The 22,725-nt window shown below is 39.2% G+C and overlaps 3 protein-coding genes and 1 non-coding gene across 5 annotated transcripts; all 4 read left to right on the forward strand.

The window, feature by feature from the left end:
- The first annotated feature begins 936 nt into the window (after positions 1 to 936).
- LOC111777399 (translocon-associated protein subunit alpha) lies at positions 937 to 4,754 on the forward strand. Its single transcript, XM_023656974.2, has 8 exons — positions 937 to 1,150; positions 1,730 to 1,891; positions 1,979 to 2,029; positions 2,486 to 2,574; positions 3,467 to 3,544; positions 3,682 to 3,885; positions 4,303 to 4,374; positions 4,469 to 4,754. Exons 1-8 carry the CDS (start codon positions 1,084 to 1,086, stop codon positions 4,517 to 4,519), a joined length of 774 nt encoding a protein of 257 aa, XP_023512742.1. The 5' UTR covers positions 937 to 1,083; the 3' UTR covers positions 4,520 to 4,754.
- A 2,778-nt stretch (positions 4,755 to 7,532) lies between these two features.
- Positions 7,533 to 9,955, forward strand: LOC111777400 (uncharacterized). The gene is made up of 2 exons (XM_023656975.2): positions 7,533 to 7,815; positions 7,900 to 9,955. Exons 1-2 carry the CDS (start codon positions 7,656 to 7,658, stop codon positions 9,633 to 9,635), a joined length of 1,896 nt encoding a protein of 631 aa, XP_023512743.2. The 5' UTR covers positions 7,533 to 7,655; the 3' UTR covers positions 9,636 to 9,955.
- Positions 9,956 to 12,116: 2,161 nt separating this feature from the next.
- On the forward strand, positions 12,117 to 12,256 carry LOC147789084 (small nucleolar RNA Z247). The gene has a single exon (XR_015412601.1). It is a non-coding gene; the product is annotated as a small nucleolar RNA Z247 (small nucleolar RNA).
- Positions 12,257 to 19,077: 6,821 nt separating this feature from the next.
- LOC111777365 (eukaryotic translation initiation factor 4B3) lies at positions 19,078 to 21,694 on the forward strand. 2 transcript variants are annotated; one of them, XM_087118663.1, is made up of 2 exons: positions 19,078 to 20,411; positions 21,272 to 21,694. In XM_087118663.1, the coding sequence occupies exons 1-2, from the start codon at positions 19,183 to 19,185 to the stop codon at positions 21,330 to 21,332; spliced, it is 1,290 nt and encodes a 429-aa protein (XP_086974789.1). In that variant the 5' UTR covers positions 19,078 to 19,182; the 3' UTR covers positions 21,333 to 21,694. The 2 variants fall into 2 exon arrangements, with proteins under 2 accessions (XP_086974789.1, XP_023512685.2); XM_023656917.2 differs by having other exon boundaries at positions 19,093 to 20,411; positions 21,293 to 21,694.
- The last annotated feature ends 1,031 nt before the right edge of the window (positions 21,695 to 22,725 follow it).

Genomic DNA, 22,725 nt, shown 5'->3' on the forward strand with positions numbered 1-22,725 from the left:
AATTTACTGTATTATTTTTTAAAAATAAAAAGAATTATTAAATGAATGTGGTTATTTAGATGTATATTTAATTCTTTCTGATAATTGTATTAATTATTCAAAATTAAGTCTTAATTTGTTAAAATTATTGTAAGATTTTGACTTCATTAAAAAATTAACAATTAATTAATTAAAATTAACTAATATAATAAAATTGTTAGAAGTAAAATTGAACTTATATTTTTGATAGTTATGCAGTTGTCTTTCATTTTTTTTTTTGACCTCCTTTCTTATTTTATTTATCTTAAACAAAAGTCCCAATCACATTACTTTTAGAAAATTAAAACAAACGCTCGTGCCTCTGGCTTTTCGCACGTACTCACTCATCTTTATTATCTCCTTCTCCCTTCTTGAACTCGGTCTTGTTGCTTCGTTTCTACGACTGCCTCTCCAGCTGTTGCAAACATTGAGCGAGAACGGTAAGGGACGCACAAACAATGTAAAATAATACCTAGAAATCATGAGTTATCCCGCAAATTATTTTATTGAGAAAATTGGGAGTCTGGTTGGAACTCAATTAAAGGGTGAAGGTAGCATTCTTGGCAACAGCATAGAATATTTAAAATTCTTTGACAAGAGCAAGGACCGAGTTTTCTTCCTTTTTGGTCCCTAAGGCTGTGATTACAACGACTAGTTGGACGACTAAAATTATTATTAATAAATTTATAGATAATTTTATATAAGAAATTGATAATTTTATTTAGGAAATCAAATCCTAATTCAATTAAATTAATACATTACTTAGGTCGGAAATACATATGACTTTCTTAAACCTGAATATTGAGATTTTTACCAAAAAAAAAAAAAAAAAAAAAAAAAAAAAGAAATTTTTTAAATAAAAAAATACATTAAAAAAACCACAGAGTTTAAAATAAAATTGACCATTTTTTGGTTATCTAAATTGGCTCAACAAACTAGAAGGCAATCAGGTAATTGCCCGGGAAGCGGGATTTGACCCGAGAAACGCATTCCTCCTCCCGCTGTTCACCGATTTCTTCCTCAAGAAACGCATTCAGGCTACGGCAGTCTTCAGAGCTCTCAATCATGGCGTCGAAGGCCTTCAGGATTTTCTTTCTTGCACTCCTTCTCCTTGCGTCGCCTTTTCTCCAAGGTTTTGCTTCCTCAATTCTGTATCTAGATTTCTTCTTGCATCTGCATGTGTTTAAACTGTTTGCTCTAGATTTAATCGAATTTCGCTCTCGCATTCATGGTTACGGTTTTAATGTTCCATTTATTGAAATCCGCTTCAATATGCATTTCTCTCTTTGTCTATTATTGCGTTTGGTGCTAGAGCTGCGCCGATTTTCGGTTGGATCTTGTGCGTGTTAGATTTGTTAATTTCCTGCTATAATCTTCCCGGTATTTTTTTTTTCAATATTTATATGCTGGTCGATAGCCTCTGTGACTCTTCGACTCGGTTTATACTTGATTGGAAGATGCACGAAATTGCTTGGGCAGCGTTTTTAGAGCATCCATATCAATTGCATTAATTAAGCTCGATATTTGGGTTAGTTAAGCGGACTCTGATCCACGTGATTCGAACGTTTTCATTGTGGTTAAATGCTGGCTTTTTGTCGTTCCTCAGTTGAAGTTGTTATCCATCTTCCACGATGTGATGAATCTGTATACTTTGCTTCTTCTATTTATATATATAAATATATAAATATTTCGTTTTTTTCTTCTTCTTAAGTTGTTAGATGTCAATCGGATGCGGATGTGGAATCTGGAGAGTCCGTTGAAGATGCCACTGACTTAGGGATCGTTGGGGATGAGCAAGATTTCGGCGACGCGAGCTTCAGCCCAGCTACAGGGGTTGATACCGTGTGTGTTTTCCCCAAAAATAGCGCACGTAGTGAGTATTCCATCTAATTTGAACAGAAATATATTCTTTTTGATATGATGCAAATAGTGAATTACATTAAAATTTCTCCAAATGCAGTTGTGGTGGCCGGAGAAGAGACCGAACTTTTAGCAGGAATGAAGAACGATGGTAATTAACCCTTACCTGTCAACTACAAGAGCTGTATTGTCGTTATTTGTATATAATCTGCATCAGATGGCAATTTAATAATTCACAGCCTTAAGTGGTTTTATTGTAGCGAAAATTCACCGACAATGCACGATTTTCAGTTTGTGTTTCTTACTGTTCTTCCAATTTGTGCATTGTTTAACTTTTTTCTCTCTCTGTTTTCTATGTTCTACCTTTTTCGTAAGAACTTTTTGTTTGTAATTTTGTGGGTTACTAAGATTTGGGTGCGAAAAAAGCATTGAGGTGGCCCTTATCGATACCTCAATCTGCAATTTGAAAATTTTCTTTAATGTTTTCCTTCACGTAGTCTCAGTGATGGAGTTTCCTGCTGTTTTCCTTTTTTTCTTTTTTAATTGCTGCTAGTTGTCTGCTGTGCTTATTATTTTGTTTTTTTCCCCTTTTTTGGTGAAAAAACAGGGGATTCTAGCTTGAATGTCATTGCAATCAAGGCCAGTGTTCATTACACTTTTGATCACCGAATACTGATTCAAAATCTTTCCGTACAGGTATGTGACTGATAGTTAATGTGTACAAGTTTTTCTTTCATCAATTCACTGCATAACCTTTATTTGGTTGCCATATGCAAGTATAATTTTGTGCCAAGAATATTCCAGAATGTTTACTCACCTGGTTCAAGTATTCATGTTGTAGCAATCATTTACCTATTTTGTATATTTGGGGGATGAATTCTTGATTCAGTTAAAGCTGTGAGATATGAGCTAAATTTCTGAAAGCAGCTCATCTTAGCTCTTGGACGCTGGTGCCTGCTTTAGCTTATTACTATTGGAGTCCGTAATATAAATCACCTTGCTTGAGCTCAGACGCCTAGGAGGAGATGGTGTTGCTGTTTGACCTATTAAAATTTAACATACATTTACAGTAATCAGCCGTTGCATAAACTCTATACAAAAAACAGCTACCAAATAAATTAAAAATAAATGTACGTCTAAGGCCAAGGAAAGTGAATCCTAGCCACCAAAAGACTAAAATAACTATTATAATTACAGAACTTATGTATAGCAGGCTGGTTTTAATACCAAAAGGTTTCTTATAAGAAACAATGCTGTGTTGATGTATCACATCCATATATATTTCCAATATTATATATTCTAGTCCATGAAATTTTATGGAGATTTTGGCTGCCATCCTTGGTGGTGTTAATCATTTCAAAAGTGAGATTTATTCTCACACTATATTTTTGTATTTTTCTAGGAGTTTTTATTCGCACTTATCTTCAGTTTTTTATGCTTTAAAGAGGCAGACAAGTAATGTCTTGTTTCTCTTTTTCGAAGAATTTCTTAAGTGCCTGTATGTATACATTACTTGCTACAGCGTTTTGCATCTAGTCAATTCCCTTCTGTTATTTTCTTACAATTTATGTTTATGTTTTGGTTCCAGGGTTTTAACAATGCATCGGTACAAGCATCGACACAAGCAACTTTCCCGTACTTTTTTGTTGTCAGCAAATATCTTCAGGTTTTTGTGATATGATGGTCTTCTACATTGAAATTAAATTTATTGTTTTCTAGATTATTGCTCCGTTGCCTGTGTTTTTAAACTGTAAGTATAAGAATGCATAAATGGCTAAAAAGACATTGCTTCTCTTTGTACAGCCTGGAAATTTTGATCTGGTTGGAACCATTATTTATGAAATAGATCAGCATCCATATCAAAGTACCTTCTTCAATGGTACCATTGAAGTTGTTGAAGCTGGTGGTTTTCTCAGCACTGAATCTGTATTCCTAGTTACCCTTGGAGCTGCACTTATCGTTCTATTTGGTTTGTGGATTCATGGTCAAATACAGAATCTTTCCAAGGTACACAAGCTAAAACTGAATTTTTGGATGATTTGTTTTACTTTCAGGGAGAAAATGTTAAAAATCTGTGCTATGAAGATTCATAACCATCATACCTGTGGTGAATTATGTTTAACGACCAAAAAAAAAAAAAAAAAGAAAGAAAGAAGAAAAAGAAAAACAAAATAACTATCTAATGTGTTCAGTAACTCTGCTAAATCATAGGTTGCTTGGGTAATTTTAAGGACGTGCCCTTATGGGTTTTTCCTTGATTAATTGTAATTTCTCTTTAAAAACAACTTATTCTTGCTGATTGGAAAATATTTTTGCAAATTAGTTGGGTATTGAATGTTTTTAGTGGTGCATTTAACTTTCCGTATATATCCTTGAACACCCCCACCCCAATCAATCTTATAATATTTTTTTTTATTTGATTAGAAAACAAAGAGGGCTCCTAAGGTTGAAGTTGGAACCAGGGCCTCAGATGCATCATTAGACGAATGGCTCGAGGTAAGTTCATTGACCTGTAATTAAATTTGAAGTCGTTTGGTTTCGCCCCCCTTGCTGACTTTGACTGATATTAATCTTATCTTTGGTAATACAGGGTACTGCATATTCTCAATCATCGTCAAACAAATCAAAGAAAAAGAAGTAGATCACACATGTTTTCTGCCTTCACTTTTCCTTGCTGACACATACCAGATACGCAGTCTCTTGTTAACTCACACTTCCGGCATTTGAATTGTTTAAGAGACACCATGATATCAGTTTTGGAAAAATAGGCCAGTTTAGACTTTTGGAAAAGTTGAGTTATTTCAAATTTGAACTGATGCAGATACGTATAGAAACAATAGATATCTTTTAATTTAATCCAAAATTTTGAGCATTTACCTTTTGCTGTTGAAGTTACTTTTTGATGGATAAATTTTCTACTTGATAGGTCTGCGAGGTCTAAGTCCCTTCTATATGTACCACTTGTGTAGAGTTAAGTGTTATTAGAACCAAACACCAGCGAGATGCACATGAAGCTGTTGCTTTCTAGCATGTAGATAGATGTTAGGTCAAATGACTATCAATGTCGTGATATTCTTGAATTGGACTCCCCCTCTTGATTGCAAATCCTTTCAATCATCCTTCTTTAATTGACTGACTCGAAATGCCTAAAGGGTAGCATGTGGGATTTGACCTTTGCTGCTTCATCCCTCTGTTCCATGTGTTACTTTTAATTGCTTGAGCTGTCAAATCACATGAAACCAGTTAGCAGTTAAGTGGGACACTCTTGGATTACCGTGAGATCCCACGTTGGTTGGAAAGGGGAACGAAACATTACTTGTAAGGGTGTGAAAATCTCTCCTTAGTAGACCCGTTTTAAAAATGGTTAGACTGATGGTATACGTAACGGGTCAAAGCGGACAGTATCTACTAGTGGTAGACTTATTTATTTTCTTACTTTCAATATTGCTGTGATTGGGACTGTTTTCTACCCTCAATAGTCAATTTTAAATCTAACTTAAGGCAATTATTTTTAATAAAGACTATGATTCTATTTGCCCTTTATTTGCCAGTTATATGGCTTAGGTGAAACCAATTTACTTGGGACTGCCACCTATTAGGGACTTGAATCCATGGATTACAACTACTCTGTCATTTACTTCACTCCTTGAATTAGAGGGATTCTTAATTAACTTGAAACCTATAGAATGGAAGCCCCACACATAAGCTCATGACATAGGCAAACACGACATGCAAGCACATGATATGAACACGTGTTCGTGGTGGTAAAATCTCTAGTATTACTGTAGTACTTCATTTATCTACGCTATAGTTTTACTTTTATGATCATACAAAGAGCTTTCTTCCCCAGTAGCTTATGTAGTGATCGGAGGGAATTGAAACAAGAAGAAGATTGAAATTTGTAGGTCTTGCCCGTGTTTGCCGGTGTTTAGAGTACTCATACCCATTCGAGACAATTTAAAACGTAGGTTTAGGAGTCCAAACTTGATGCTGGCCAGCTTATTACTTAAAAATCCCCATTAGAGATCTCTCAAATCTCTCCATTTAACACATTCTTTCCTACACTAGCAGTTAGCACTGCAATAACACCAAAAGAGGGAAAAAAGTGCACTTCCTTGCAAGTGTCAACAGCTGGACTTCCCCAAGTGGGTTGGGGCTCATCAATCCTGGCCAACTTTGGAGGCTGTTCATTTAATGGAATACCCTTCATTTAGAGCCTTGGTAGTAGTAGTGGTAGTAGTAGTAAATAGGGGGATGCAAATTAGCTAAGAATGCACAAACTAGGAACATGCATCAGGACCGCTGTGAACCACTATTAGTACCTCTGAGTGAGTGATGAGCCCCTCTTGCGGTGTCACTAATCTCTCTGTCTCATCATTTTTGCTGCTCTAACCATTAAACTCTCTCTTTCCTTCACACCTACAACTTATAATGCAATACCTTAAAAAGTATTAAGTACTTTGTTTTTTTTTAAGCTCATTTATCGATGATTTTTGTTTTTAATTTTATTTGTTGAGTTCATTGATTACAAAGATCGAGAATCAAACTATGAGTTCTTGAATATAATTGGTGTCTTTGCTTAAATTGACTTTTTCTTTATGAGTTTTTAAATGTAATTGGTGTCTTACTCACTGAACTATGCTTGAATTGACTTTTCTTTTTTGTTTTAGGAATCGAGCTCGTGAGACAATCTGAGCATAGTTCAATTGGAAATAGAAGTTTAAATCTTCTTCCTCCACATATTCTTTAAAAAGAAAAGAAAAGAAAGAAATAAAGTGGTGAGCTTTACCCGTCCTTTCTTATATATAATTCACTGAAACAGATATTATCAACTATAATATCGTCTTCTTTTAAAATAATTTTTATTTATTTATTAATATTTACTTAGTCATTGGTTCTAAGAGTGAAGACTATCCCCACAACACAAAAGTCCATCCGGTATGTTTTGTCGTTACTCACATACATCCTAAGAAAATTTTCACAAGGTCACCCAACATAGGATTGATCCAAACAAAACACGCTTAACCTTGGAGGTTCTACGATTGAACAACAAAAAAGAAAGGTGCACTTTGTTAGTATAGGTAATAACTTTCAATTCTTTTAAGGTTTTCTTAGTCATTCTATTCTCATGATCGTTCTCATTCGGATGTAGTCTTCGGTTTATTCATGTACACCTCATTTTGAAAGAAACGAGCTTAAGTTTCAAAAACAAATAACTAAAAATCAAAATTATTATCAAACGAGACGAAAATGAGTTTAGTTAAAACTATCGAAAATTTGGTGCAAAAAGCATAATCTTAGTTTTATTTTTGTGCAAAGACAAAAAAAAAATGACAGTCCCTTCATGGGATTCATGGAACTGTACTTTGCTGATGAACTTGGCATTGAGAGTTTCCATTAGCTGTTCAAACAGTTACCATTGAGAGTAAACTTATTAATGTGATGAGGTAAGTTGTAGATTTAGAAAGGTATGGAAGCAGAGACCATTTTGATTACTCATTAAATGAAACACAATGGCAGTTGAGTTGTTCCCTGGCTGTTATGCCCAAACTTTCTCATGCATTGCAAAGCCATTCCTTTTCTTTTAAGGGCCCCTCCTACCTCATGTGACATGCCCTTAATAACGTCTCAAAACTCACCTTTTCGCTCACTTGTTTCCTTCTATATAACGAGCTTCATCTCTTTCGTTTCTTCCTACATTCCCCCCCGAACCTCATAGTTTCTACTCCGTCTTGGGAGAGTTGGTTTCGGGTCGGATTTTGAATCGTCATTTCACCATGAGGAATCCTCCTCTCTTTCTGAGGACACCCTTGTTATGCTTCTTCTTGATATCCTTTGTTTTTGCTGCAACATCGTGCTATGCCGTCGAGGTCATCGGCATAAGCAAATGTACCGATTGCCACGAGAGGAACATAAAAACTAACCATGCCTTATCGGGTACGTGTCGTTTTCTGTTTTAGTCCATAATTTGGTATTAAAAACGCTTAAACATCGTTGTCGTTGTCGTTGATCACTTTGTAGGACTGAAAGTAGGCATAGATTGTAAATCAAGTGATGGGCAATTCAAAACAAGAGGAATTGGTGAGATGAATGAAGAAGGAAAGTTCAATGTGTTGCTGTCTAATGCCATTGTGGAAGATGGAATGCTGAAGGAAGAATGCTATGCGCAGGTTTATAGTGCATCAGCCGCCCCATGCCGCCCTGCCCATGATGGCCTCCAGCGCCCCAAGGTGGCTGTGGTGCCCAAATCAGCTGGGAAGCAGCACACCTTTGGGCTGTCTGGTGAGCTCATGTTTTCATCAGCGACCTGTGCATCGGCTTTCTTTTGGCCCTTCCACAAGCACCCTAATCACTTTCCTTTGCCACTCCCTCTTGCACCTAAGTTTCACCACCATTTCTTCCCTCCATTGCCTCCTAAAGCGTTTCCTCCTGTGCCTAGCTATGAAAAGCCGACTCCACCGTCTATTCCGGTTTATGTAAACCCTCTTCCTCCACCGGTTGTTCCTGTTTATGTCAACCCTCTTCCTCCACCCGCACCGGTCTATGAAAAGCCACTTCCACCACCTGCTCCGGTTTATGAAAAGCCACTTCCTCCACCGACGCCGGTCTATGAAAAACCACTTCCACCACCGGTTCCCATTTACCATAAACCTAAGCCTCCACCGGTTCCCATGTACCATAAACCTAAGCCTCCACCGGTTCCCATTTACCATAAACCTAAGCCTCCACCGGTTCCCATTTACCATAAACCTAAGCCTCCACCGGTTCCCATTTACCATAAACCTAAGCCTCCACCGGTTCCCATTTACCATAAACCTAAGCCTCCATCAGTGCCAGTATACAAGAAGCCACATCCACCGCCGGTTTCCATTTACAAAAAACCGAAGCCTCCACCAGTGCCGGTTTACAAAAAACCACTCCCACCACCGGTTCCCATTTACCATAAACCCAAGCCTCCGCCGGTTCCCATTTACCATAAACCCAAGCCTCCGCCGGTTCCCATTTACCATAAACCCAAGCCTCCGCCGATTCCCATTTACCATAAACCCAAGCCTCCGCCGGTTCCCATTTACCATAAACCCAAGCCTCCGCCGGTTCCCATTTACCATAAACCCAAGCCTCCGCCGGTTCCCATTTACCATAAACCCAAGCCTCCACCGGTTCCCATTTACCATAAACCCAAGCCTCCACCGGTTCCCATTTACCATAAACCTAAGCCTCCACCAGTGCCGGTATACAACAACCCTCTTCCACCGCCCGTCCCTATCTACAAAAACCCTCTTCCACCGCCCGTCCCTATCTATGAAAAGCCCCTTCCACCACCGGTTCCTGTCTATGAAAAACCCCTTCCGCCACCGGTTCCTGTCTACGAAAAACCCCTTCCGCCACCGGTTCCTGTCTACGAAAAACCCCTTCCGCCACCGGTTCCTGTCTACGAAAAACCCCTTCCGCCACCGGTTCCTGTCTACGAAAAACCCCTTCCGCCACCGGTTCCTGTCTACGAAAAACCCCTTCCGCCACCGGTTCCTGTCTACGAAAAACCCCTTCCGCCACCGGTTCCTGTCTACGAAAAACCCCTTCCGCCACCGGTTCCAATATATGTGAACCCACTCCCACCGCCCAATCCATTTTTGAAGCCAAAACATCCCTTGTTCAAGCATCTGCCTCCCATTCCGGAGATGCCCCATCATCCATTTTTGAAGAAGCCATGGCCACCAATCCCTCACTTCCCTCCGGCTCCCATGTTCCCACCCTAAAATCCACCCTCTGCTTCTCAGTGTTGCTTTTCGTAATAAGCAATGAACATGGTAATGTGCAGTGGAAGTTTAGTAACTTTCAGCTGCTGCTAATAAAAGCTTCCATTTCTGGCATAACAATCGAATAGAATCGGATCAGAAGGAACAGAAAGAAGCAGGATTGAACAGTTTTTTTTTTTTTTTATTTTGTTTTTATATTTGAAGTTAAGATCTGTGTGGATTGTTCATGGCTGTTGTTTCACGTTTGAGATCGTGATTCTGTAAATGCCAATGAACAATTTTTCGTTTACAAAAATTGCACTTTATGTTCTTGCTTGTTATGGTTGTTTGTGCATGTCAATTCTTCCCACTTTTTTCTACCGATAGCCGATAATATCTGTTTTAGCTCGTCAACCTCACGGTTTTAAAATGCGTTTACAAAAAAAACATTTTCACACTCTTATAAAAAAATGTTTTGTTCTCCTCTCCCATCGATGTGGGACCTCACAATCCACTTTTTTAGGGCCCAACGTTCTCACTGGCACACCACCCAGACTCTCTCCCTACCCATAGTTATATACTGTGACACGTTGTTGTTACTCTCTTGCTTGCATATATAACACATCTTTTAAAATCTCTTTCGAAAATCTCTCTCTGTCCTCGTTTTCTTAAAACCTTCTTCCTAAATCGAGGCCAGAGGCTCGAGCATATGTTACTTGATTGTAGGTGGCGACGTAAGAACGAAATGACTTAACTCACTTGTTGTTGGAAAGTGAGTGTCGCACAATTGCAAGTCCGCTGCCATCAAAAGTGGATTGTGACAAGTGGTATTATATCATTTGTAACAGCCCAACCCACTTGCTAACAAATATTGTTCGCGTTTGACGTTAAATATCCGCCTCACGATTTTAAAACATGTGTACTAATGAAAGGTTTTACACCATCACAAGTAATTATTTGTTTCTCTCCCTAATTGATATGTGCCCTTCATAATCCTTCAATTGACGTGGGACCTTCATAATCCGGGATTTCATATTCCACTCTCTCAAGGGCCTGACATGTCCTACCATATCTGAATTATTCTTTTAAAAATTTAATTATCGTTAAAAATGAAAAATAGAATTGGAATATGTCATTATAATTATTTTAAAATTATTTTTAAAAAAATTTAATTATCGTTAAAAATGAAAAAATAGAATTGAAATAGGTTATTAGAGTTATTCTTTCAAAAATTTAATTACGGTTAAAAATAAAAAATAGAATTGAAATATGTTATTAGAGTTATTCTTTTTAAAAATTTAATTATTGTTAAAAATGAGAAATAGAATTAAAATGAAAGGTATGTATTATGATTATTCTTTTCAAAATTTAATTAGCGTTAAAAATAAAAATAAAAGCATAAAATTAAAATTGGATATTTAGAATATAAATACTAAAACGAAAATAAATTCAAATAATAGAAACTAAAATGATATTTTAATTATAATTGCATCCAACCTCCAACCTCTAATTAAGATTATCCTTATTTTAAACTATTTTTTAATTTTAAGTAATCAAAAATTAATTTTTAAGGAGCAAAAGGAGTGCCGCTATTCTACCAGTTCTTATTGACCTTGAAATAGCTAGCAGAACTCTCCTACCATGAAATCTGTATTCTGAATCGTGGAATGTTAGGGTGAATTGATACATCGGAGTTCCAAGCTAGCAGAACTCTCCTACCATGAAATCTGTGTTAAACCTAAAATAGATCATAACTGTATATACTAAAATAGTCTAAGATTTACTAGTTTATGATTTGAAGGGTTTGTTACCAAATCTATGATTTTATGGTTTGTTACCAAATCATAGATTTGGAATGTAATCTTCATTATACGCATCTATAAATACATGAGGTCGTGACCCATATAGGTCATCGTGCCATTCAATCTAACATGGTATCAGAGCCAAGGTTTATTTTTTAAACTCCTCGCCATGTCTTCTTCCTCCTCTCCATCCACCATCTCCAACACCGTCTCAACTACCATGGCGACTTTTGGCCTTAAACAATATCCAATCCCTCTACACCATGTTGTCACAATTCGTCTAACCAAAAACAACTTCATCATATGGCGTGCCCAGCTCCTCCCCTACCTACGGAGTACGAAGCTTATGGGCTACCTCGATGGCACCAATGTTGCACCTGCCAAGCTGATCCCTTCCTCAACTGCTGCTGGTGCTGAGCTGGTCTCTAATCCGGCCTATAATCAGTGGTATGATCAGGATCAACAAGTCCTTAGCGGCCTTCTCTCCTCCATGTCTGAGGAGATTCTTCATGATGTGGTTGCCGCTACTACGTCCAAGGAGGCGTGGGATACCCTGCAGCGGATGTTTTCATCGTCAACTCGTGCTCGCACTACTCAGATTCGTGTTGAGCTTGCCACGTCCAAGAAACGAGATCAATCTGCTGCAAATTATTTTTGCAAGATCAAAGGGCTAGCCACCGAGCTGGCCGCCGCCGGCTCTGCCTTGCAGGATGATGATGTGATCGCGTATCTTCTCGCTGGTCTTGGCCCTGACTATGATCCCTTCGTCACCTCAATGACTACCAAGAGTGAAGCCCTCACCCTTGATGATGTGTTTGCACATCTAATGACGTATGAAGCTCGCCAACTACAACACCAGGCTGAACTTCAGTTAAATCTTGGATCTTCTGCCAATTATGCTAGTCGTGGTGGTCAGCAGAAGAATCGTGGGCGTAGGGATCGCGGTCGTGGTCGTTCTCAAGGTTATGCACCCTCTCGTCCTGCTGGTGATCGTCGTGGCCCTTCTGCTCGTCCTTCCTGCCAGATCTGCGGCAAAGTGGGGCATACTGCTATCCGCTGCTGGCATAGGATGGATGAGTCCTATCAAGATGAACCTTCTTCTGCTCCTCCTACGGCACTGGCGGCTACTTCCTCTTACAAGATTGACCCAAATTGGTACAGCGACACAGGCGCTACGGACCATATCACCAGTGACCTGGATCGTCTCGCTGTGCGTGAACGTTATCATGGAGGTGAACAAGTTCAAGTCGGCAATGGAGCAGGTTTGCGTGTTTTGCATACTGGTCATTCTCTAATTAATACTGCTACTCGTCCTCTTGCGTTGCGTAATATTTTGCATGTGCCTGAAATTTCCAAACATCTTCTTTCTGTTCATAAATTTTCTCGTGATAATGACGTATTTTTTGAATTCCATCCTTGGCATTTTTCTATAAAGGATCGACAGTCGAGGAAAAGTCTCCTAAATGGGAGGTGTGAATCTGGTCTTTATCCTATTAAGCCATCCGATGTCGATAATCTCAAGCACGCCTTGGTGAGCAGATCTACTACTCACGCCCAATGGCATGCTCGTCTTGGACATCCTTCATCTCAAGTAATAAAATCCATTTTGCGTCTAAATAATATTTCGTGTGCTAGTGAGTCATCTTTGTCAGTTTGTAATGCGTGTCAGTTAGCAAAGAGTCATCGATTACCATATACTAGTTTTTCCCATAGGTCTTCGTCACCTTTGGAACTTATTTTTTCGGATGTTTGGGGCCCTGCACCTCCATCTGTTGGGGGTTTTAAATATTATATTAGTTTCATTGATGATTTCAGTAAATTTTCGTGGATCTATTTGATGCATGATCGTACAGAAGCTCCTCGTATATTTTTGCAATTCCAAGCTCATGTTGAGCGCCTCCTAGATACTAAAATCAAGTGGGTTCAATCTGATTGGGGTGGGGAATATCAGAAAATTCATAACACATTTTTTCGTTCCCTTGGAATTGGTCATCGTGTTTCGTGCCCTCACACACATCAACAAAATGGGTCTGCTGAACGCAAGCATCGTCATATTGTTGAAACTGGCCTAGCCCTTCTAGCTCATGCTCATGTACCTATTAAATTTTGGGACGACGCGTTTCTTACAGCCACATATCTCATCAATCGTCTTCCTACTCGTGTCATCGATAAAAAATGCCCCTTAGAGCTTCTTTTTCATACCCCACCAAATTACTCCTTATTAAAAATTTTTGGGTGTGCCTGTTGGCCTCATCTTCGTCCTTATAACAAACAAAAGCTCTCTTTTCGATCAAAGGAATGTGTCTTTCTAGGCTACAGTTCTTCACATAAAGGGTATAAGTGTCTTGACACCGATTCTGGTCGTGTCTATATGTCTAGAGATGTCATATTTGATGAAAATGTTTTTCCATTCAAGAGAGCCTCACCTAATTCTTCCCCAAACATGCAGTCGACGCATAATGCCCCTGATTTGTGCACCTTGCATTTGGGTAATAGCAGTACTAATTTGGAGAATGATCACATGCATATGTCTGGGCCTACTAACTTTTTGGATGCAGAAAATTTGGTGTCTACATCAGCTTCGGAATTGCCGCAACAATCCTCCGCGTCGCTGCCATTCGAATCGGCGTTGGTTGTTCCGCCAATGATTGAGGCATCGGCTTCTCCGCCAGCAGATGATATTGCGCAATGCCCGGTCGAATCCTCGGCCGTTGGTCAACCAACTGCTGTAGCATCGGTTGCTCCCCTCGCAACGGCTGATACGGCCGTCCCCTCAAATGTGGATCCTGCACCTACTACTCATCCGTATGGTACTCGATTGAAGCACAATATCAAAAAACCCAAGGTGCGTACAGATGGAACAGTAACATATCTTGTAGCTCGGTCTTCTGCCTCTGAACCTACTTCACATATTACTGCTATGGAGCATCCCCTCTGGCGTCAGGCAATGAATGATGAATTTCAGGCACTTCAAAAAAATAAGACATGGCACTTAGTTCCTCCTCGTGCTGGTCTTAACGTTATTGATTGCAAATGGGTTTTCAAACTCAAACAAAAGCCAGATGGCTCTATTGATCGCTACAAAGCACGCCTGGTTGCTAAAGGTTTTAAACAGCAGTATGGCGTCGATTATGATGATACCTTTAGTCCAGTTGTTAAGCCCACTACCATTCGGCTCTTATTATCTCTTGCTATTTCTCGTGGTTGGGCTATTCGGCAGATTGATATTCAAAATGCTTTTCTTCATGGCCTTCTTAATGAAGATGTTTATATGAAGCAGCCCCCTGGATTTGTGGATTCTCAACACCCTGGTTATCTCTGCAAGCTGGATAAGTCGCTTTATGGCCTTAAACAAGCTCCGCGTGCCTGGTTTTCTCGCCTTAGCTCCAAACTATTACAGCTGGATTTTACACCTTCAAAGGCTGATGTCTCTCTTTTTATTTTTAACAAAACGGGCATTCAGATGTATATTCTCATCTACGTTGATGATATTATTATCATCAGCTCATCTTCTACGGCTACTGAGAAACTTCTTACACAGCTTCAGGATGATTTTGCCGTCAAGGATCTTGGTATTTTGAGTTATTTTCTTGGGATTGAGGTCCGCCATACTTCTAGTGGACTTATTCTGACACAACATAAATACATTCGAGATTTATTAGCCAGAACCAATATGCTCACCTCCAAAGGTGTGCCCACACCTATGCTTCCCAGTGAGAAGTTGTTATTGAATGGTGGTGAAAAGCTCTCACCTGAGGATACTACTCGCTATCGAAGTGTCGTTGGTGCTCTCCAATATTTGTCTCTGACACGTCCTGATATATCCTTCTGTGTCAACAGAGTGTGTCAGTTCATGTCCTCTCCGACTTCTATACATTGGGCGGCAGTCAAACGAATTCTCCGTTATCTACATGACACTATTGATATGGGTTTGTGTCTTACAAAGTCCAGCACTGATTTGTTGAGTGCCTTTTCAGATGCTGATTGGGCTGGGAATCCTGATGATCGTCGAAGCACTGGAGGCTATGTGATCTTCTTTGGTGGCAATCTTATCTCTTGGAGTTCGAGGAAACAATCGACAGTTTCTCGTTCTAGTACGGAAGCCGAATATAAGGCGGTTGCTGATGCCACTGCCGAATTAATTTGGATCCAAGTTCTCTTGCGTGAGCTCGGGATCTCGCAAGCGCGAGCGCCTAGCCTATGGTGTGACAACATTGGTGCCACCTACCTATCCGCCAATCCAATCTTTCATCGACGGACGAAGCATGTTGAGGTTGATTATCACTTCGTTCGTGAACGAGTATCGACTCGTCAGCTTGATGTTCGACTCATATCTTCCAAGGATCAGCTCGCCGATATCATGACAAAGCCACTGCCAGCTCCTTCTTTTAGCTATTTTAGGCGCAATCTGAACTTAGTAGTACATCGTCCAGATTGAGGGGGGGTGTTAAACCTAAAATAGATCATAACTGTATATACTAAAATAGTCTAAGATTTACTAGTTTATGATTTGAAGGGTTTGTTACCAAATCTATGATTTTATGGTTTGTTACCAAATCATAGATTTGGAATGTAATCTTCATTATACGCATCTATAAATACATGAGGTCGTGACCCATATAGGTCATCGTGCCATTCAATCTAACAATCTGTATTCTGAATCGTGGAATGTTAGGGTGAATTGCTACATCGGAGTTCGAGGAATTGAAGTTGGCCAGGTTTTTGCCCTAATGTTCAATAAAATTCTCGATTCCTTCCGCGATGAAAGGTTTTTTTCGATATTATTTTGTTCGATTATCTTTTTGGATCGCTCTGATTAGAATGTGTTTGAGGGAGAATTTGCCTTTTAGTTTCGTTGGAGAGCTTAAAAGTAGTCAATAGGCGTCACTGGGCTTTAGATTTGGGATGAACTATATGATGGAGAGTTACCAAATGTTATGCATTGTCGTCAATATTCGGTAGCTTTATCATTAATTTTAAGAAGTGGAATCCGTAGAAGAATCTGATGGAGGCTGATAATGTTCTTCTTTACTGTTGGAGCTTCAAAATTGTTAAGATCTTAAGTGAGCTTGTATTATAAACTATCTACTCAGTGTTTAGAATCTGATGGAGGCTGATAATGTCTAGAAATAAATGTTCAAGAGATACAAACTCCCAACATGAGTAAAAATAGAAGTAAGAAAATACAAATTTAGGAACTTAGAAATGATTACGATCTTCTTCCCTCAAGCACAATAATGAAAACCAACAATCTTGGGAGGTTGGCTGCTTAGAGGCCCCAAAAATCTTTAACTAATGCTGTCTTGATACCCAAAGTAAAATTAAAAAAAACAGAGTGAATGTTCAACGAAAGAGGATCGTTGATGCTTCTAAAACTAGAGTGAATCTTATATGAAAGAAGGCTTATTCCAAGAAAACCTGTTGAGATTCAAACCAACTAATAAAATGATGGCTTAAACAATCCAACACCTTGATGAGAAAGAACCATAAATGCCCCACAATGAGAAAGAAGTATTTCCTATGATTGAAATGAAAAAATGAAGAAAAGAAGTATTGTCACGAAAAGTTGAGGGGAGACAATTTATCTTACAAGATTCTTATATTTTCTTCTTTCAAATGTACCATAAGGAGAGCTTTGGTTACACAATTCTACTGGATCTTAGTAGTTTCTTTCAAACTCCAGCCTTTAAAGCCTTGAGAAAGCTAGTTATCCCACGCATTTAGGTATGTAACTTGGTAGGTTAAATGATTTCAAAATGAAGGATCGCCTTATGTATGTAAAAGATTGTGTTTGTGGAAATTATGGAGTAACAGTAACAGATTCTCTTTCTTTATACAACATACAGAAGGGACGAGGGCCAAATTGGGTTACTTTCTCAAAAGCTTCTCGTGAGTATTGAGTTACCAAATGGATAAGTTGGATAGAGTCATGAAAGAGTTGAAATGCATGATATGTCGATCCGCGTTACGATGGCAAAGTTGCAAGCATAAGTAGGAAACACTTGCTTTAGGTGTAGTCGATGATGAGCGACAAGTTCAGGTGCATGTTCAAGACGACATATGATGGAAGTTAAGAGAAGTTCGGTTATAGGTCGAGCCCTGCCTAAGGTCTAACAAAGCAAAAAGACTCGCGAAACTAATTTTATGGGCTAGAAATAGCCTTCAAAGTAGCCATGATTGTAGTAAGATTATGGTGCCATAGGTTTGAAAATGTATGATTGTGACACCAACCAAAGGCTTTGGTCTTCCTTCATAGGTGTACCCCTCAAATCTATGGGGAACTTATCTATAGTCCAAATCATTAAAAGAGGTGATGGTCTACTTGAGGTGATAGACACGAAGGTGGAAGTGGAGATTGAGCTAGCGTTTGATATTGATTATACCGTGTTAGTAACAAAAGAGAGAGCTAATGATCAATGATCAAGCGTAGAAAGAGGTGTGCAGAGAACGTTTGGCAAATTCCGGAGAGTTGGTCCGGTTAGTGGTAATATGGAGAGAAGTTTTGTATCATATTCTTTAATTCTTTCTTGATGAAAGTTTGGTTGTATCCCAATTCAGTGAGTTGCGGTCATGGAGATTGAGCAGCGGTGGCAACTTCATCACAAAAACAACAAATGGGTTGGAAGGCCATCAATCACTACTAAAGGAAGTAAAGTTCTTCATTAAGGATGACATTTTTCTGACCACCAAAGATACATACTTGTTGAACATCGTGCATAGAAAGAATCTAAGGCAATTGCAGCAAGAATGTTTTGTTTTGTTGCATGGAGGATGTAAACTCAATGATGTTGGTCCGTTCATCCGATGATGAATGTATGGAACGATGTATATATGGAGATAAGTGGCCCTATTATCGACTAGGAATTTCTATAAATATAGATAAGGCCACTTACTAAGTATTTCTAACTTTAATGGTCGATGATGTATGTATGAATGATTCTTACATCTATTGATGGGCACACAAAAGATCACGAACTCAAAGAACTTAAACTTCTCTCTATGCTCTCAGAGATACAGGGCATACTCTAACGGTTTTTGCAAGAAATGCATTCATATGTTTGCCTCACAATTTCAAGAACTTCAAATGCCTGAAATTTTAGATGGGTTTCAGGTATTGCTCTAACGGTTGCAAATGCCAATTAATTACTTCAAACATTGGTTTTTTAATGATTTGCACTTGAGTTTTACGTGTCATACTTTTTAGGCACTAGAAAATGTTAGCGATTGCGATTGCCAAGATCTTGAAGTTTCAATCCTATTTATTATATAGGATCAAACAACTGCTATCATTTGGTAGTTCTGCGGTATCAATGAATTAAAACATATTAACATCGATGTCCAAAATTTATATGACGATTTCTGTTGCATATTCTAAAGGAAGAACACAAACGGCATCTAGTTAACGTGTCTGTTAATAAAAAGAAATGGAAAACTAAAATTATTTAAAAAAAAATGGATGGATTTGATTTACGTACTAATATAAATAACAAATCTCTAAATTTAAAAAAACGAAATAATAACAAATAAATAGATAGAATAATTGGTGGAATTAAAAGATTGGATTAATAGAGATAAAGTCGTACACGTCACTTGATAATATTCCGAAACAGATTGGGAGGACAAATCTCAGCCGTCGGATGGTAACTCTTTGGGGTGCCTAAAATTTGGATATAAACGGGAGGAGAGGCGTTTGTTGCCGCTTATTTTCGCTGCCAACGAACGCAACCCATTCACAAGAAACCGCAGCGAAGAAGAAGATCCCAGGCATGGCGGCAACTGTGTCACCGTGGGGAAAGCCCGGAGCGTGGGCTTTGGATGCGGAGGAGCATGAGGAGGAGCTTCTCAAGGACCAGTCGCGCCAGGAATCGGAGCCCAGCGCTGACTTTCCATCCCTCGCCGCCGCGGCCGCCACTAAGCCGAAGAAAAAGAAAGGTCAGTCCATTCCCTTGTCGGAGTTTCAGGCCTATGGTGATTCAAAGCCGTCGGGTCGATCCAATGAGCCAAGGGGTCTTACGGCCGAAGATCTAATGATGCTTCCGACGGGTCCGCGTCAAAGAACAGAGGAGGAGTTGGACCGGAATCGGCTCGGAGGAGGGTTCAAGAGTTGGGGTCAGAATAGTTTGTATGACAGGGGGAATCGGTATTCTAATGGTGAAGACTCGCCGAATTCTCGACGGGGTTCTAGGGTTTTTGATGAATCCAATAGGGAATCGTTGCCCTCTAGGGCTGATGAGATCGATGATTGGGGAGCCGGGAAGAAGCCTATAATGGGTAATGGGTTTGAGAGGAGAGAGAGAGGAGGAGGAGGAGGAGGTTTTTTCGATTCGCAGTCGTCGAAAGCTGACGAATCGGATAGTTGGGTGTCAAATAAGAGCTTTACACCTTCTGAGGGCCGGAGATCAGGCGGTATAGGTGGCGGTTTTGAGAGAGAGAGAAGGGGAGGTTTTCCCTCGAACGGCGGTGGCGCCGATTCGGACAATTGGGGCAGAAAATCTGAAGGGCCTAAAGGTAGAATTGGTGAGAACGGTGGTGGGGCTCATTCTGATAATTGGGGCAGAAAATTTGAAGGGGCGAGGGGTGGATTTGGTGAGAATGGTGGTGGGGCTGATTCGGATAATTGGGGCAAAAAATCTGAAGGGGTTAGAGGTGGAATTGGTGAGAGGCCGAGGCTTAATCTGCAGCCTCGTTCCATCCCTTTGAACAATGAGAATCAGGAGGCTTCTGTGGCTGCAGTGAAGCCAAAGGGTTCCAATCCTTTCGGGAATGCAAGACCAAGGGAACAGGTATTGGCTGAAAAGGGGCAGGACTGGAAGAAGATTGATGAGCAGCTGGAATCAACAAAGATCAAGGATACGGTGGAGAAGGCCGAGAGATTTAGTGGGGCTTCGTTTGAGAGAAAAGGGTTTGGAGCTCGAAGTGGTAGGTCTCCTGATGATCGGTCAGGGCCAGGAAGGAGTTGGAGGAAGCCAGAGTCTGTGCAGTCTCGTCCCCAAAGGTTTGTATTATACTCCAAAACTCTTTTGCTGCTTTTGATGGCTAAGTAGTTGTTACATATGATTCTAGTTGTTCCCTTGTATTTGTTTGTGGCTTGTAGTGCTTTATATGTGCTCTAGGTTGTCCTTTGGTCAGATTATTGCTTTATTTGCTGCTTTCTTCTAGGATTCATGTAGAGTTAGAGGTACTTTAGGCAAACTAAGCAAAGACTCCTACCGCCCAAGTCCACTGCGAGCGGATATTGTCCTCGGTCTTTCCTTTTCGGGCTTTCCCTCAAAGCTTTTAAAACGCCGCGTATGTTAGGGAAAGGTTTCCACACCTTTATAAGGAATGCTTCATTCCCCTCTCCAACCGATGTGGGATCCAACCATCTATCCCCTTGGAGGCCTAGCGTCCTCGCGGACACACCGTCCGGTGTCTAGTTCTGATACCATTTGGTACACCCCAAGCTCATCGCTCGCAGATATTGTCGTCTTTGGACTTTCTTTTTAGGGGGAAAGGTTTTAAAACGCATCTACTAGGAAGAGATTTTAACTCTTATACGAAATGCTTCATCATTCCCTCTCTAACCAATGTGGGATCTCACAAAGACGTTTCTTTTTTCCTCTCATGATAAGTATGGTTTGAAAGACACCTATGGAAATTTGAATTCTGTGTAAATGATAGTTTTTGGTGGCTTTTTGTTATCTTTTGAATCAGAATAGAGAAAAAAAAAAATGAACTGTTCATGTGACTTGCTTTCCAAGGATGCTCGTTTTCTCCATTTCTTAAGAAACTTACTTGATCTTGAACTAGAAGTAACTTGTAGAAGTCTTAGCCAGTTTAGCATAAATGTGATGTAGAGGAGGATGTTTGATTCAGTGACTTGATTCGGTGTTGCAGTGCTGAGGTGGTTGAAGATGGAGCTGGTGGGGAAAATTGAAGAGGGTATTCTTTCTATGCAGTTGAAATAATTGAGTTTGCTGATATGGTATGGTATGATATTCATTATTCAAAGTTCTTGAACTGTTCATGTGTTCTTCCTCCTCCTCCTCCTCCTCCTCCTCCTCCTCCTCCTCCTCCTCCATTTGTTCTTTGTGAGTTATTCCCTTCCCAAAACCCTGAAGTTTTGTTTCTGTGAGCTGTGCTGTGCAATTTTGGTAGGTTGAAGAAGGTAGCTTTTTGCTTATTTTTAGGCCTTTTATGGATTCATTTGTACCCTTCCCTCAATCATCATGTTCCTCACAAATACTGTTCAACTGTGTACTCTTCGTGTTTACTGGAATCTGTTCTGTGTTTCTTCTATTCACAATTTCTCATCACTTTCATTATTATGATAATCTCTTGGGCTAAATTAATGTAATTAATAAAATATTCATTTGAATCCTTTGGTTTGAAACAACGTGATTAATCCATACTACCTAACTCAAACCGTAAACCGTACAAGTTAGATTGGGTTAAATTGAATTGTTGAAATTTTGAAAAATTCGGATTAGTAAAAGGGTTTTTTCAATTGGGTCAATCCAATCAACCTGAAAGGTTACGACTCAACCTAAATGTATTTTAGTTTTAAAATTATTATGAAAATTAAGAATGTCCAACGCTGTAATTGATGTTAGCAACGTATCGTGACTCGTAAATATTTGATATTTGAACTTTTTAGAGTTTAGTTTAATAAAAAAAATAACCTAACAACCCAACTCGAAAATAGAGGATTGGGTTGGATTGAATTGTAAAGTTCTCCTCAACCAATCTAAAATTTTGAACACAATTCTATCCATCATCCAAACACTTTTGTCCCTACACATCTCATATTTTATATGGTTTCGGTGGGATGAGAAAATTAAATGAATCTCTTTCACGAATAACGACTTGATTAAAGTATATGAACTCGATTAAGGGAAACAAACTTTAAAATTAATGTTGATTGAATTGAATGAACCCAAATTTTTGTAGTCTCTATTTGTGCCTAGACCCATAGTGGATGAGTATAAAAAAATCCTAAAATTGTAGGCTACTAAAACATACTAGAGATTCAAGCAACGACAATGCAAAACCATAAAGATTCTTATGTCGGCTTTAATGGAGGTTTTCAAATAGTAACTTGGCGTGAGAGAAAGTCGAAGAAATTGGTCGATTTGTAAAGATAAGATACGGAACATTATTGTAAAAGACATTTGAAGATATGGTTCATTTCGAACCTCGTCTATTATCTTTATGGTTGTCTATTTTAGCGATGAATTAAATTAGGGCTTATTTTAGAGGCGATAAATAGTTAAGGTTGGTATAATGAGGCATAAATATCCTCTCCAATATCAATAAATAATAATGCCAAA

Source organism: Cucurbita pepo, chromosome 16 (genome assembly GCF_057944985.1).
Source record: "Cucurbita pepo subsp. pepo isolate OVF chromosome 16, ASM5794498v1, whole genome shotgun sequence".
Lineage (NCBI taxonomy): Eukaryota > Viridiplantae > Streptophyta > Magnoliopsida > Cucurbitales > Cucurbitaceae > Cucurbita > Cucurbita pepo.